We start from the raw sequence: 15,411 nt of genomic DNA on the forward strand, positions 1-15,411 counted from the left end.
ACATCTGGAAAAACCATAGCTTTGACTATCTGGAACTTTGTTGGCAAAATGATGTCTTCTTTTAATATACTCCCTACCTATTTCCGTAGGCACTCAGCTAATTTTCTACAACAGAGATTCCGTGTTTAGAAACTTTTAGAGAGATATTTTACAGTAAAATGCTCTACTACTGAGCTTTAACCCCTTTAAAGAGAGATTGTGAACCTAAGAAAGCAGCCAAAAGATACTGAAGCTGAAGCTCCAATACTTCAGCCACCTGATGCGAAGAGCCGACTCATTAGAAAAGACCCTGATGCTGGGAAAGATAGAAGGGGATGACAGAGACCGAGATGGTTGGATGACATCACCAACTCAATGGACATGAGTTTGAGCAAGTTCCAGGAGATGGTGAAGGACAAGGAAGCTTAGAGTGCTGCAGCCCATGGCGTTGCAAAGAGTCAGACACGACTGAGTGACTGAACAACTAGCAGCCAAACCTACTGTTGACCTTCCATGTAAAACACCTCATGTTCCACAAGAACAAAAGCTTTGGGGATTCTGAGGTCTTTCATTCCAGTTTTCTCATAGCGGTTGCTGCTGCTGCTGCTACTAAGTCACTTCAGTCGTATCCAACTCTGTGCAACCCCATGGATGGCAGTCCACCAGGTTCCCCCATCCCTGGGATTCTCCAGGCAAGAACACTGGAGTGGGTTGCCATTGCCTTCTCCAATGCATGAAAGTGAAAAGTGAAAGTGAAGTCACTCAGTCGTGTCTGATGCTTCATGACCCCATGGACTATAGCCTACCAGGCTCCTCCATCCATGGGATTTTCCAGGCAAGAGTACTGAAGTGGGTTGCCATTGCCTTCTGCTCATAGTGGTTGGAATGGTCCAATTTGGAAAAGATATTGTAATGTAAAGGCATGTGTGCATGCTAAGTCACTTCAGTTGTGTCCAACTCATTGCAACGTAGCCGCCAGGGTCCTCTGCCTGTGGAATTCTCCAGGCAAGAATACTGGAGTGGGTTGCCATGCCCTCCTCCAGGGGATCTTCCCAACCCAGGGATCGAACCCAGGTCTCCCGCATTGCAGGCAGATTCTTTACTGTCTGAGCCACCAGGGAAGCCTCACGATGTGTATATCCACTCTTTCTTTATTCCATCCCATAGTGATGAATATTTGTTTGCTGAATTCTTTGCTTCTACAAATAACTATTCAGCAAAGCTATTTGTGTGTATCCCCCTGTTATCTGTATATGAGGTTTTCTTATGTGAACACATCTGTGTATGCCCAGGAGAGTTACTGAGACGTAGGATATGTTCATATTTAATTTCTCTAAGTACTGCTTGTCTGATCACATTCTGAGTGTAAACGTCAAACTACCATTGGTATTAATAGCTCTGTATTCTTTGAGACTATTATGTTCATAATCCTTTTGATTTATTGTTCCTTTTACAGGTATGTAATTTCCATCTTTATTCCTTCTGATGTTTTTCATCACACAATTTTATTTCTACTCTTAAAACTACTGTGCAATTCTTCTTGTTGTTAATATTTGCCTGGTGTTTTTATGTGGGTGTTGGAATCCTTTTACTTAAATGTGTGTCTTAGATAGTATAATGCTGAATCTTTTCTAAATCTAATTTGAGGATCTCTGTCTTTTATTCATTTTGAAACTACTGTTATATCAGGGTACACTTTCTGCCACCTTACCCTGCATTTTCAATTTACAGTGTTTTCTTTGTTTGCTCCCCCACCCCACAATCCTTTCATGGTTAGTGAAGTGAAAGTCGATCAGTCCTGTCAGACTCTTTGCAACCCCATGGACATACAGTCCATGAAATTCTCCAGGCCAGAATACTGGAGTGGGTAGCCTTTCCCTTCTCCAGGGGATCTTCCCAACCCAGGGATCAAACCCAGGTCTCCTGCATTGCATTCTTTAAAGTTGGATTCTTTACCAACTGAGCTATCAGGTAAACAAACCCTTCACTGGTTGAACTGAATATTATTCTATTGATTTAAAAGTTGTATGTTCTACTTTCACGCCTCTGGCAGCTTTGCCTAACTTCTTAAGACTCACGCTTATGTTTTGTCTCTAGATAGTGAAGTCGCTCAGTCGTGTCTTTGCGACCCCATGGACGTAGCCAACCAGGCTCCTCCGTCCATGGGATTTTCCAGGCAAGAGTACTGGAGTGGGGTGCCATTGCCTTCTCCAGGGGATCTTCCCAACCCAGGGATCGAACCCAGGTCTCCCTCATGGTAGGCAGACGCTTTACCGTCTGAGTCACCAGGGAAGTCCATGTTTTGTCTCTATCATCTACAAAACCAAATTGATGTCTCTATTCTGAATGAGACCAAGAATGCTCTGACCTCCTTTGCCACCTCACTACTTGCTATGTTGACACTGTCTATGGTTTTAATTGTAGAATTTTATGAATATCCTTATTTTAACTGCTTATGAAAAAACATTAATATTTGTGGTTTTCTTTTCACTTACTCTTATTTCCCACACTTATCTACTCTTGGATTTATTTTTCTTTTTACTTAAGAGCAGTTTTTTCTAAAACTTCATAGATAAGTCCTTCAGAGTCTCATATACTTGTGAGTGTCTATTTAAATCAACACTGTGAGAATAGTAGCCCATTGTCTTTTATAAGGCAGTGTTGATACTGAGAAATTAGATGTAAGTTGCATTCTTTTCCTTTACTATGTCTTAACCTCATTATAATGCATCAGTTCTTAACCTTTTGGGAGTAATTTGGTCCTGTCTATGTCTCTCTTCCCAAGGAAATGTTTTATATGAATAAAAGGCACAGAATCATAAAAGAAACCAATACACTTATCAAAGCATTTAAAACAGCGCATTCATTTTACAATAATAATATGTTTGCTCATTACCAGTGCTTTAAATAATAGGGCATAGAATCAGGTCTTATAATTGCTCATAACTCATAATTTCAAATTCATCATGGTCTTTATGATTATGGTATTTCCAAAAATCTAGAACATAGAAAATCTATGATTTTTTGGTTAAAAATAGTGATACAAAAGTGGCTAATGCTACTGTGATTTTTCCTACATTTCTAATTGAAGCAAATGCTGAATTTCTTTTAGAGGTTAGTGAAAAATGATCCTGTAAGCCTTTTCCCATCTGCGTTGTCAAGCTTTCTGACTAATTTTATGAACAACTGGAGTGGTGGGCCTCTGGTTAAGTGAGAACTACAGCTGTAGGTGTAGGTGGAAGAGATTTTTTTCTTATCTACTCTGTTCATCACTTCATGGGCTCCTTCATTCTGAAGTCTAATAGTTTATTCTAGAAAATTCTGGCCCCTTATTTCTTCACATAGTTCCGTCTTGTGTCATTCTTTTCTCTTCCTCTGAGCTTATTGTCACGTAAATAGTGACGCTTCTGCATCCACCCTCCATAACTTTACTTCCGTTCTTGCAGTCTCCTTATCCTTTACCGTCGACCTTGAGGAGGACTGTCTGACCCAGGATCCCAACCGACTGAAGTGTTCTGCTCTGCCTATCACCAGACCCTCTGTCTGCCCCCACTTCCTTGAGGGACTTGGAATCATAAGCCCCGCTGCAGTGATGGTCCTCTGAAATAGCACTGTCAGACCAAGCGTAGTAACCAACTTCCCCCCATCAGGAGCCAGAGCTTATCACTGCTCTGATTTTGAAAATGAAGTATGAAGCTTTTGCTTCATGTGACAAGAAAATATACATATGACTTCAAGGATAGCATGAAGCAAGCATCTCCGCTTTGTGGCCTAGAGACCAGGTTGAGCATCCGTATGTCCAAGTTTCTGATTCTGAACTCTGAGTGTTACATTCCCCTTCAAGCTTCAGCCATCCCGGGACAGTACTCTGCCAAGGGGTGGATAATTTATCTCAGATAGTAATCATTCTGTTAGCATTTCCCATACCTAAGCACAGCAACGCCTAGAAACTTGTTGAAAAGCTGGCGAAGAGTCTCATATGATGCAAGCCCAAAATCAAGATGTAGCTACAGCATCGCAAGAGCGCTGACTTACCCAGGGGACTCTGCTTAATACTCTGCAGTGACCTACATGGGAAAAGAATCTACAAAAGGGCGTGTATATGGATGAGTTGTACATATACACATGTGGACACCACAAACCAACACAACATTGTAAATCAACTATACTCAAATTTTAAAAATAATTTATTTTTAAAAGAGTGCTGACTTAATAGCTAGAAAGCCCAGGGGTGAACTACGGCTTCTTATTTCCATGTTTGCTTGCATGCATGCTGTCAATTCAGTCCTGTCTGACTCTTTGCAACTCTATGGATTGTAACCCACCAGGTTCCTCTGTCCATGGGGATTTTCCAGGCAAGAATACTGGAGTGGGTTGCCATGCCCTCCTCCAGGGGATCTTCTTGACCCAGAGATCAAACCCACATCTCTCACGTCTATGTAACTCTGGGCAACTCCATTCTCTTGGTCTCAGTTTCCTTACCTGTAAAATAAAAATGATACTTGTCTTTGAGAGTGAACACAAAAATGTGAAGTTTGAAACAGTACCTGGAGAAGCTAGCATTCAATTAACATTCATTTTTTAAACAGCCAATAGTTTAGCATGCTTGCTCCGCCACCATGGCTTCTGGAATGAATTAGGACCACTTGGCACCATCCCCATCAGGGAACAATTCACATTCAGGCACATATGAGTGCCCTCTGCTCCCAGAAACCCGGTTATCTTCTCCATCTCAATTTTGAAGTTCCCTTCTCGTTTAGATACTTTGGATTCACCTGTTTTGCATGTCCTCCACTCAGAGGACATAGGAAATTCATGCAGTGATAATGAACTTTAAAAAGATCCATCCTGTTGAATGATGTTACAAATGAGAGCTCGGGAGCATTATCTGAAGAAGCAGTCCTCCAAAGCCCCGCTCTAGAGTGTGGATAAACATTTTCAGGTATGCCCTCCAATATCCAACTGACAGAGGCATCCCAGATCAGCACTTGTCAATCACACAGCTCTACGCTGAGTAACGTAAGCCCACATCCTTGAAGTCCCTCCACTACTAAAGAATCTGGGCCATTCTGAGGTCCTCAGCTTAACTAGATAGCTGGGTTTTTACTTAACACGTCTGTACTGACACTACAGGGTTTTTTTTTTTTTTCCATGTTCAAGTTGACAGTCAAGACCTAAGAGACAATGTTAACATGGAAAACAAACACGGTAGGTGCAGCATCGGTCACTCTGGGGGCCCAGCCTGTCCAAGCACCAAACACACAACTGCTTTTGCCCCCTAACCTGCACGGCCAGGCCTGACTGCACTGGAGCAGAGCCAGGGTCTGGGTGGCTCACCTGGATGCAGGAATCTCAGCTCTGTTTCTTACCCGTATTTTATGCCAGCCAGTCATGCACTCAATGCCTCTATGCCAACTCAGGTGGTACAGTGGTAAAGAATCCTCCTGCCAGTACAGGAGACCCGAGTTCAGTTCCTAAGTCAGGAAGATCCTCTGTAGAAGGAAATGGCAACCCACTTCAGTACTCTTGCCTGGGAAATCCCATGGACAGAGGGGCCTGGTGGGCTACAGTCCATGGGGTCACAAAGAGTTGGACATGACTTAACAACTGAGCACATGCCTGCTCACAGCTCCGCAAGTCCAGATACAGACCCCCACAGCGGACAGGAGAAGAAAAACACTTACCTAACCCTGAAACTCCCAAGGAAATAGTCCAATTAGACAATAGGAAAGTGGACTCCAAGGTCACTCTCTCAGGCAGGCCTGGACCAGCCCAAGCTTGAAGTTAACCCTTTACTCACTGTACTGGTCTGCTCAGTCTGCCCAGAGAAAATATCACAGACTGTGGCTTAAACAGCAGAAATCCATTTCTCACAGTTCTGGAAGCTGGAAGTGCAAGATCAAGGTGCTGGCAGGGCTGGTTTCTCCTGAGCCCTTGGCTAGCTCACCTGTCTTTCCACACACCCGTTTTCTGTGTGCCTGCATCCTGGCACCTCTTCCTCTCCTGACAAGGGACACCCCTCAGAGTAGATTAGGGACCACCCTTGTGTCCTCATTTACTCTTCGTTACCTCTTTAAAGGTCCAACCTCCAAATATAGTCATGGTGGGCGTTGGGGCTTCAACATAGGAAGTCTGGGGTGATAAAATGCTCACGGGGTCACGAAGAGTCAGACACGACTGAGCAACTGAACTGAAGACACTCATGATGCCTCTCATCAGATTTGTGTACTGATCTTAGCCATATTTAATTTCCAACTCTGTGCTTCTACAGAATTTTGTCTCTACTGAATAATAGGAATAATAATAAACATCTACCATTAACTGAGCATTAGTACAGGGGGGGGGGGTATCCTTATTACTGTTATTAATATGACCCTGGCTTCCCAGATGGTGCTAGTGGTAAAGAATCTTCCTGCCAATGCAGGAGACATGAGACATGTATTCAATCCCTGGATTAGGAAGATCCTCTGGAGGAGGGCATGGCAACCTGCTCCAGTGTTTGTGCCTGGAGAATGCCATGGACAGAGGAGCCTGGCGGGCTGCAGTCCAGGGGGTCGCACAGTCAGACCTGATGGAAGCAACTTAGCATGCAGCATGCATGCAAGGTGTACATGTTTGTCAGTTTCATACATGAGGAGACTGAGGCTCAAAGAGGAGCTGGGAAGATCGAGCAGGGAGCCGCAGAGCTAACGCCCAGGTGCAGATCTTTGTGAGCACAGTCCGTGGTCTCCTCACTTGTTTGCTGCCCCTCCTGTGTCACGTGGTACCTCACAGCACAGCACGGCTGTGATCACATTTGTATCAACCTGTGGGCAACAAGTATGTCTCCTCTGTCTGTTTATTTTTTAATGTGCTTTTTTGGCTGTGCTGGGTCTTCATTGCTGCACATGGGCCTTCTCTAGTTGCAGTGAGTGGGGGCCACTCTTCATTGTGGGTAACGGGCTTCTCATAGCAGTGGCCTCTCTTGTTGTGGAGCACGGTCTACAGAGTGTGGGTTCAGCAGTTGTGGCACATGGGCTTAGTTGCCTCACGGCTCTGGGATCTTCCCCGACCAGGAATTGAACCCATGTCCCCTGCACTGACGGATTCTCAGCCACAGGACCAGCAGGGAAGTCCTCCTCCCAGTGCCTTAACACGTGAGCTGGTGGCTTTGCTTCTCTTGGCAATTCTTGTCTCACCTCCTTGCCCTCACCACCCTCCACCTGCCTTCAGGGAAGTGCCCCCTTACCTCTGTCTTCCCAGGGGTATTGCCCTTGGATACTCTTTCTGACAGTTTCTCAGTGGGATGTGCCCTAAGGGCTCTATTTAAAACAGAAATCTCCCTGGGACTTCCTTGGTGGTCCAGAGGTTAAGACTCCACCCTTCCATCCCTCCCATCCCTGGTCTGGGAACAAAGATTCCACATGACACAGCCAAAAAGTAAAAACAAATAAATAAAATAGGGGTCTTCCCCATCCCACTCCAGATCCCACTTAACCCACACTGACTTCAAACACAGGATAACTTACTGAACTTTTTGTTAAATGTCCTTCTCCCTTGGCAAGAATGTGAGCTCTGCAAGGGCAAAGACTTGTGTGTGCTTTGTGTCACAGTGCCTTCTAAACATCTAGACGAGGCTTCGGAGCCATAAAATTAATACTTATTGAACGGATAAATTAGATTCTGTGTGTGTGAGCTTTGGGGAAGTTTCTCTCTATGGCGAGTGACTGACCTGTCTCTCAGGGCATAGATGCTCTGGAACCCAACTTAGCTCCTTAGAAAACTATTAAGCTCCTAGTTTGAGGACAGTGTTTTTCAGCATTCCTCCTGACCATTAGTTTCACCTTTTATGTTTAATTTAATACCTGATTATTTTGCCCCAATCTTCTGTACCTTTGATGACTGTATTATTCATTATGAGTAGTTACAGCATTTTCATAATTAATCTTTAATTGCAATACTTGAATAGCATTTCACATGGAAAATGATTTACAAATTAAACCCACGTCTCCCCTTGGGTAATTATCAGAGGTCTGACTAATGTGCGTGAGGCCCTCGCATGGCAGGGGGCTCTCTTCAATGACAATGTGTTGATTTTCTAATTAACGAAGGTTAAGTAGCATTTTTGCTTGCAGACCTACAATTTAAAATTTTGACATTTGTCACCAAGACAGACTTCTGTAGAGCACACAACTTGAACTCAAATAATTATCACTGGTTCTAGGGCGTTAGCATCCTTTGCATAATATTTCATGACCATTTTCAGGACAAGAGATTTTTCTTCATATTGACTAGGTCAGTAAAAGTACTTTCCAGCTCACTGACCCATTTCATAAATCAAGGGCCATCTAAAAAAAGAATGTAAGTTATTTGGTTTTCCTTTATAGAGAGGGAAATGGCATTTCACTTGCCTTCTTTATAAATTAAGAAAATAATATAAAACTGTATTTAATAAATGCAACAAATACAAATTAGACTATAGCCGTATGTTATGGTCAATTAAGGAAAGAAGGAGGGGAAGGTCAGGCAGCAGTGAAAAGAGGGAAAAGGAAGCAAAAAGGAATTTAGGAGAAATTGAGAGTAATTTGCTGAAATGTAGAGAGGGAGACGCACAAGCCTACAGGGAGAGATTGTACGTCACGGACCAGAGTAATTCATGGCTGGAAGGACCAGAGACATCCAGCGCAGCCTCCTTTATGGAGAGGAAAGACTGATGCTGAGAGAGGGATGCCGCGATTTGATTGGAGCCACAGAGCTGACCGAAAACAGTCAGCGGCCAATAGGGAGAGAGACATACAAAGGCAGGAAGAAAGACTGGCAGGTGTAAGAACTTAGAAAGAACAGGTCCAGAATGAACCAAAGAGGCTAAATCCTCTCACTGAATGAAGTTTGTCTACATACAGAATTAAGCATATACACAAATATCTAAATATTTATTTTGATACAATTAAACTATGACTTAATCTATACATACCTTCTCTGACAACTGAAACTTACTAAATCTCCATTTTTATCTGATTGTCATTTAGCGTCTTTTAATAAGTTCTTCAAACTCTCAACTATTGCTGACACCCTTAAATATGAATTACTTCAAAATTAATATATATCCCAAGTATGAATGTATCTATCCCAAGAATGAAATGTTAAAAGAAGTAAAATCATAAAAGTTCTAGAAGAAAATATAGTTGAAAAATTATATTATTTTGGATTAGAAAAAGTTATTATAAGCCTAATATCAAAGGTAGAAATCATAAAAATAAAACAGATAGATGTGACTACATAAACCTCAAAACCTTTCGTAGGGAAAAAGAAACATTATGTACAAGTTAACAGGTGCAAACTGGAAGGATGTAGTTGCCAAATTTATGACAAAAAATTAAAGCCCCAAATATTGTTATCACTCAATAAGAAATGTATCTTCTCCTGTAGTGTAGTGTTAGTCACTCAGTCATGTCTGATTCTTTGCGACCCCGTGGATGGTAACCCACCAGGCTCCTCTGTCCATAGGATTCTCCAGGCAAGAATACTGGAGTGGGTTGCTATTCCCTTCTCCACTTCCCCCCAAAAAACAAAGATCATGAAGAAACCAAAAAATAGGAATGAGAAAAAAAATTATTCAACTCGCAGTATTGAAGCAACGCAAATTAAAAGAATGAACTCTTTCCCTGCCCTCCAGCCTATAAATTTGAAAAGATTCTGCCTAGTATTAGAATTGTTGTGGAGAAGATAGGAGTCTGATACCCTACTGGTGAAATATAATACAAATTGATAGTCTTTTAAGAGGGAAATATATTGTAAATGACTTTAAAATGTATATTCCCTTGTATCCAGCAATTACACGTCTGAGAATTAATTCTAAGGAAAAACTGGACAGCATGTAAAGGTTGTTACAAGGCTGTTTATTACAGTATCATATATGGTGGAAATTGGAATAAGCTGCTTAAAGCCCAAAGGTAGGGGAATGACAAAATAACTTATAGTGTTTTGCAGGATGGGCTGCTGTGCAGATGTTAAACAAGATGTTCTCTTGGAATATTTATTGCTAGGGAAGTGTTTTATGATATGTTAAATGAGAAAAGCAAATTTCAAAGCAATGTGCATACGCCGCTTTTTCCTTTGTTTTATTTTTTACACATAGGTATGTTCATAGATAAAAGAGAGAAAAGCTATTTGCTAAGAATGAAGGTAATTCCATCTGACTAGCATTACAGATTCTCTTTTTCATTTCGCTTATCAGTGTGTTTATGGTCTCCACAATGAAAAACTATTATATTTGTAACCAGGGGAAGGAGAGGCAGACATCTAAAAACATAGATTTAAATTTTTCAGCATATTTTGGCAGGATATAATTAGTTTAATTGAGTAGTGATGGAAATTTAAATGATGAGGCATTTATTGAACAAAAGGCCCTTTGGAAAAACCCTTATTGCAAGAACAAAAGCCATAGCTGATAAAACAATAGATGCCAAATGGAATTTTTAGCACACAAATGGTGACTCAGGGATTGAAATCCTTCCAGATCATAGCAAAGGCCCAAATTCCCCACAGCCCAGAAGTGTGCAGAGGAGCGGATGAGCAGATTGCAAAATGGGAAATCCTTCAAAGTGGTTGTTTTTAGTAACTTCTTTTGCCATCTACTCTCCCACAGCTTTGATCGAAATGGGCATTGGACTCCCTTCAATTAATCCTCTTCTATTTAAATATTTTATTAAAAGGAATAATCCCTGGAGAATCATCACTCAAATCTCAATGCTACCCAGTGAGAGAACCGCAAGGCTTGGGTTTACAAAGATAGTAGTGGAAGTCATTTGCTGTTTCATGGCTGAGGATACGCAGGCATAAACAAAGGCTAATCCATCTCTGCAACGAAAGCCTCTGGTCCACAAGCCCTGTCTGTTGAGTCATGTAATTGCACACTTTTTCTCAAGTTACTGGAATAAGTGATCAGAATCCATCTCCAGTGTGCAACCTTACCCAAAGTATGCCAATCCTATTGACCATGCTGTCTTTAAAGACATCCAAATCTACACCTCAGAAACATGTATGTTTGTGACCCCCAAATATGTTCTTCTGTATTAGTCGATCATCACAGAACAGAGTCTAAGACCACAGCTCAAGAATAAGGCAGAGCTGACAGTGCCCTGGCATGGCAGTTATGAGTCCTTAAGTACAGGACTTCATGTCTCTAAACCTCAGTTTTGTTATCCAAATAATTAGGGCAAGATAACAACACATGGATGTGAGAGTTGGACTGTGAAAAAAGCTGAGCACCGAAGAATTGATGCTTTTGGACTGTGATGTTGAAGACTCTTGAGAGTCCCTTGGACTGCAAGGAGATCCAACTAGTCCATCCTAAAGGAGATCGGTTCTGGATGTTCATTGGAAGGACTGATGCTGAAGCTGAAACTCCAGTACTTTGGCCACCTGATGCGAAGAGCTGACTCATTGGAAAAGACTCTGATGCTGGGAAAGATTGAGGGCAGGAGGAGAAGGGGACGACACAGGATGAGATGGTTGGATGGCATCACCGACTCAATGGACATGGGTTTGGGTAGACTCCGGTAGCTGGTGATGGACAGGGAGGCCTGGCATGCTGCAGTTCATAGGGTCGCAAAGAATTGGACACGACTGAGCGACTGAGCTAACTAACAATGCCTACCTTTCCCAGTTGTTGTAAGAATCAGGTGACTATCATACATAAGGTGCCTAGTAGAATACCTACTACATTACCCTCAATAAAAGAGTAACTTTCACTTTATTAACCATATCTCTTTCTTTCTAAATCCCCATCAGATTTCTTTTAATAAGTTTAACTCTTATCATTGTATTTAATTTCCAGAAGAGCTGTTAGTCTAAAACCCAGGCACATTTATAAATTTGAGTTCCTCTCTTTTTGTACCAGCTGCTTAAAAAATCATAGCAAAGGTTATTGTAGACACAATCCACTTGTGATATATTAACAATTCTCCAATGAATTCTGCTATGAAATTTGTTAAGAATATTTTAATATTTTCATGCTCATAAACCTCTAACTCCATAACTTACTCAGAAAATCACAATGAATTTGCTTTTTGTGTTACGTGTCTTGAAATGGCAGTTAAACAAAGGCAATAAAATCTAAACTGACCTGGTAATAAATGTGGTATAGCTGACTTCTGTATGAAATCGTCAATTCCAATTTCCAACAACCCCAGACAAGAAGCTCTGGGAATCCTTAACATGAATTTCAAAGCAAAGCTTTTCTTCAGACAAGAAGAACCAGGACTTACAACCACATTCCAAACGGGTGTACTTCTTCTGACTAATTGACTTGTTAACTATGCTAATATATTCATGTCCCTCTGCCTTTTTATATCTCTTCCAGTAGATAATGCTGTGGAATGTAACACTGTGAGATTAAAAACCAAAGAACTTAGAGATTCCTATAAACTTCTCTCCTAAGGAAACCAGATTAGACTTCCAAAACAGCTTATAAAATTTGTGCGTGTCTCCAAGCATTTTAGTTCTGTAGCAAATTTATTGCTTCACCCAAGACAGCCTCTTTTTTAAGTAGGCGTTACACCCTAAGGGGGAAAAGTTGCAAGCTCTTCTATTGACGGTAAGAGTGCCTGCAGCACTTGGCAGTCTCGTCTCCTACCACAGTGGTCTGAGGCATGAGGAATGAAATAGAAGCCGTGGCAGAGGTGACTCTGTCTGAGCTCCATGCCTTCTGTCTTCCCAGGTGGCGCTGGAGGCCAGCAGGGCTTCCTGGGCTGTATCCGCTCCCTAAGGATGAATGGAGTGACTTTGGACTTGGAAGAGAGAGCCAAGGTCACATCTGGTTTCAAATCTGGGTGCTCAGGGCACTGCACCAGCTACGGAGCCAACTGTGAGAATGGAGGCAAGTGCATAGAGAAGTACCATGGCTATTCCTGCGATTGCTCCAACACAGCCTATGATGGAACGTTCTGCAACAAAGGTAGGTCAGAACCAGTTTCCAGAGCCACGTTTAGGTATCTTTGAAGCCCAGATCATCTGTTGAATTGCTCTTCAGCTGGTACTTCACTCCAAGGGTGAAGTGTTTGGAATTCTTCCCCCATCGTAAGTAGGAAGTCCCCTAAAACAGTCCTTCATCTTTGTTGTTCATTAAGAAGAGGAAAGCTTTGAGTGTGGTGCAGAGTTTCCCCCTAAATTCAAGCAAGCTTTGAAGTGACTAGAACATTACAGAGCAAATAGCCATGTCATGCCTTAACAATGAGGGAAAAGGTAAGTAGCCATTGAAAGGGGTCCGTGATGGGCCTCCTGACCCTCTCACTCGCTTGGACCTATGCACCGTGCAGTGACTCAATCTGTGCTGCCCAGTGCTCTTCATGTCCACTGCTAAGAAACTGAATTCAAGCTGGACTCACAAGAAAGCCCCTCTGTTCAATTCTTGTCACAATCATTTTTGATCTCTCTTCCATAGGACACCTCAGTGGCAGGTTCTCAGCCCCCACAAAGTGCAGGATTACTGAGATACTACATCTAATAATGCAGTAACATCTAACAATGTTACTGCCTTATTTCAGCCTTGAATGAGTAACCCCTAATAAGTTCAGCAAAGCCAATCAGCCGACTCCAAGAACCTGGTGTATGTGGCTGTTGTCATTCAGGATATACCCAGTGATCTTGCATAACCAGAAGAAATTCACACAACTGGCCTGTGACTTCTTTTCCACTTGTGAGCAAGAGGGCTGGGGAGAGGAAGAGGTGACCCTCTTCTCAAGCTACAATTGAAATGCACATAACTCACTCTTCTCTTTCTAGATGAATGTATAATGTTTAGGTAAAATTTTCTGTAAATGGTTGGTGCATCTCTTTATAAGAAGCTTTACATAAGTAGCCTTTTCATACTCTCATGAATACATGGAGGGTTGTTTATGCTGGTATTATTCACACAAGATGCCACACAGAAGGAGGAATTGTCCCCTAACACTCTCTGTACATCCAGGCTACTGTCTGAGGTGCTGTCATGTAAGCATGTAAATTAGATCAGACTGGGCTTGAAGGATGAGCGTGAGACAACAACCACGGTGGAAAGGAACACCATTGCTGAATAATCCACAGCACGTTAGCACTGCTGTTACGGAACATTCTCCCACTTGCAACAATATGGTTCCATGATTTTCTGGTGTCACACAATGGGAAGGCTTTGCAGAACACATTAATTTTGCACTTGTAGAAATGACAGTCTTGCAATTACCATTCATTGTGCCTGATGCTAATTTAATGTAGTCATTCCCTTGCCAAAGTGGTGTCTGAATGCAATCAAGTGAGCACTAATGTCTGAGAGATTCCACTGCATAAGTGCCAATTTAAAGAAAATCATGAGCCCCTTATTTTTGGAGAGTTGGGTTAAGTACAGTAGCTCACACACAACCTCTGGGGGTTAATAGGCAATATTCACAAACAGAAAGACGAGAGTATATACCCTTCTGCCTTGCCAGTGCTTGACATAGAGTCAAAGAAAGCCTGTGAGTTCCCAGTGACATTATTTCAAAGAGTTTACATAGAAGATCCCTAAATATTCTCGTAATACCTGTTTAGCAGGGTGAGTTTACATTTGACTCAGTTAATGGCTTTACCAAAAAAGGTTTAAAATAGCACACTGTATTTGGAAAGTATTTGTGGGCATCCTTCTGGGTCAAGACAAGTATTCTCTTGACCAGGAGAGGATGAAGGTGGTGCTGGTTGAGAGGAATCAGAAAAGCTTCACCTGCACTAAAGGCAGGCTCATTCCCAGATGGGGTCTTCCAGCCGAGGCCTGCAGCCGGGTGGTGCCTCTGGTCTGGGTCTCACCTCCCAGAGCATCAGCTCCTGTGACCACACCCTCCAGGGGTCTACAGCCACATGACTCATCCTCCAGAGAGAGCAACCACAGTCATCTGCCTAAGAGTGAGCTGGTGAAAGTCCTTTGCAGGCAGGCTTCCTCGGGCTTCCCTGATAGCTCAGTTGGTAAAGAATCTGCCTGCAGTGCAGGAGACTCCAGTTCAATTCCTGGGTCCGGAAGATTCCCTGGAGAAGGGATAGGCTACCCACTCCAGTATTCTTGGGCTTCCCTTGTGGCTCAGCTGGTAAAGAATCTGCCTGCAATGCAGGAGACCTTGGTTCGATCCCTGGGTTGGTAAGATCCCCTGGAGAAAGGAAAGGCTACCCACTCCAGTATTCTGGCCTGGAGAATTCCATGGGCTAGTCCATGGGGTCACAAAGAGTCAGACACTACTGAGCGACTTTCACTTCACTTCACTTCCTCGGCTAGAATAGCTCTGTGCTTATGATACGTGGACAGAGGTCCACAGTATTTTGCTGAGTTAATGAAATGGGTCTCAACACATCACACACAACATGATTAAATGTCTATACAAAGTCTAACACACACACACAAGGAAAGCAACTGTAAGGAAACATAACAAAATATTGTGTTAGTCACTCAGT

At 42.5% G+C, this 15,411-nt stretch overlaps 1 protein-coding gene across 1 annotated transcript in view; it reads left to right on the plus strand.

The window, feature by feature from the left end:
• Nucleotides 1-15,411, plus strand: part of CNTNAP2 (contactin associated protein 2) — a 2,336,063-nt gene that overhangs the window by 2,092,785 nt on the left and 227,867 nt on the right. The window contains exon 19 of the mRNA XM_069588655.1: nucleotides 12,680-12,916. Within this exon, the coding sequence (XP_069444756.1) occupies nucleotides 12,680-12,916 (237 nt within the window). The remainder of the gene's footprint in view (nucleotides 1-12,679; nucleotides 12,917-15,411) is intronic.

This window comes from Ovis canadensis, chromosome 4 (genome assembly GCF_042477335.2).
Source record: "Ovis canadensis isolate MfBH-ARS-UI-01 breed Bighorn chromosome 4, ARS-UI_OviCan_v2, whole genome shotgun sequence".
In the NCBI taxonomy this organism is placed as follows: Eukaryota; Metazoa; Chordata; class Mammalia; order Artiodactyla; family Bovidae; genus Ovis; species Ovis canadensis.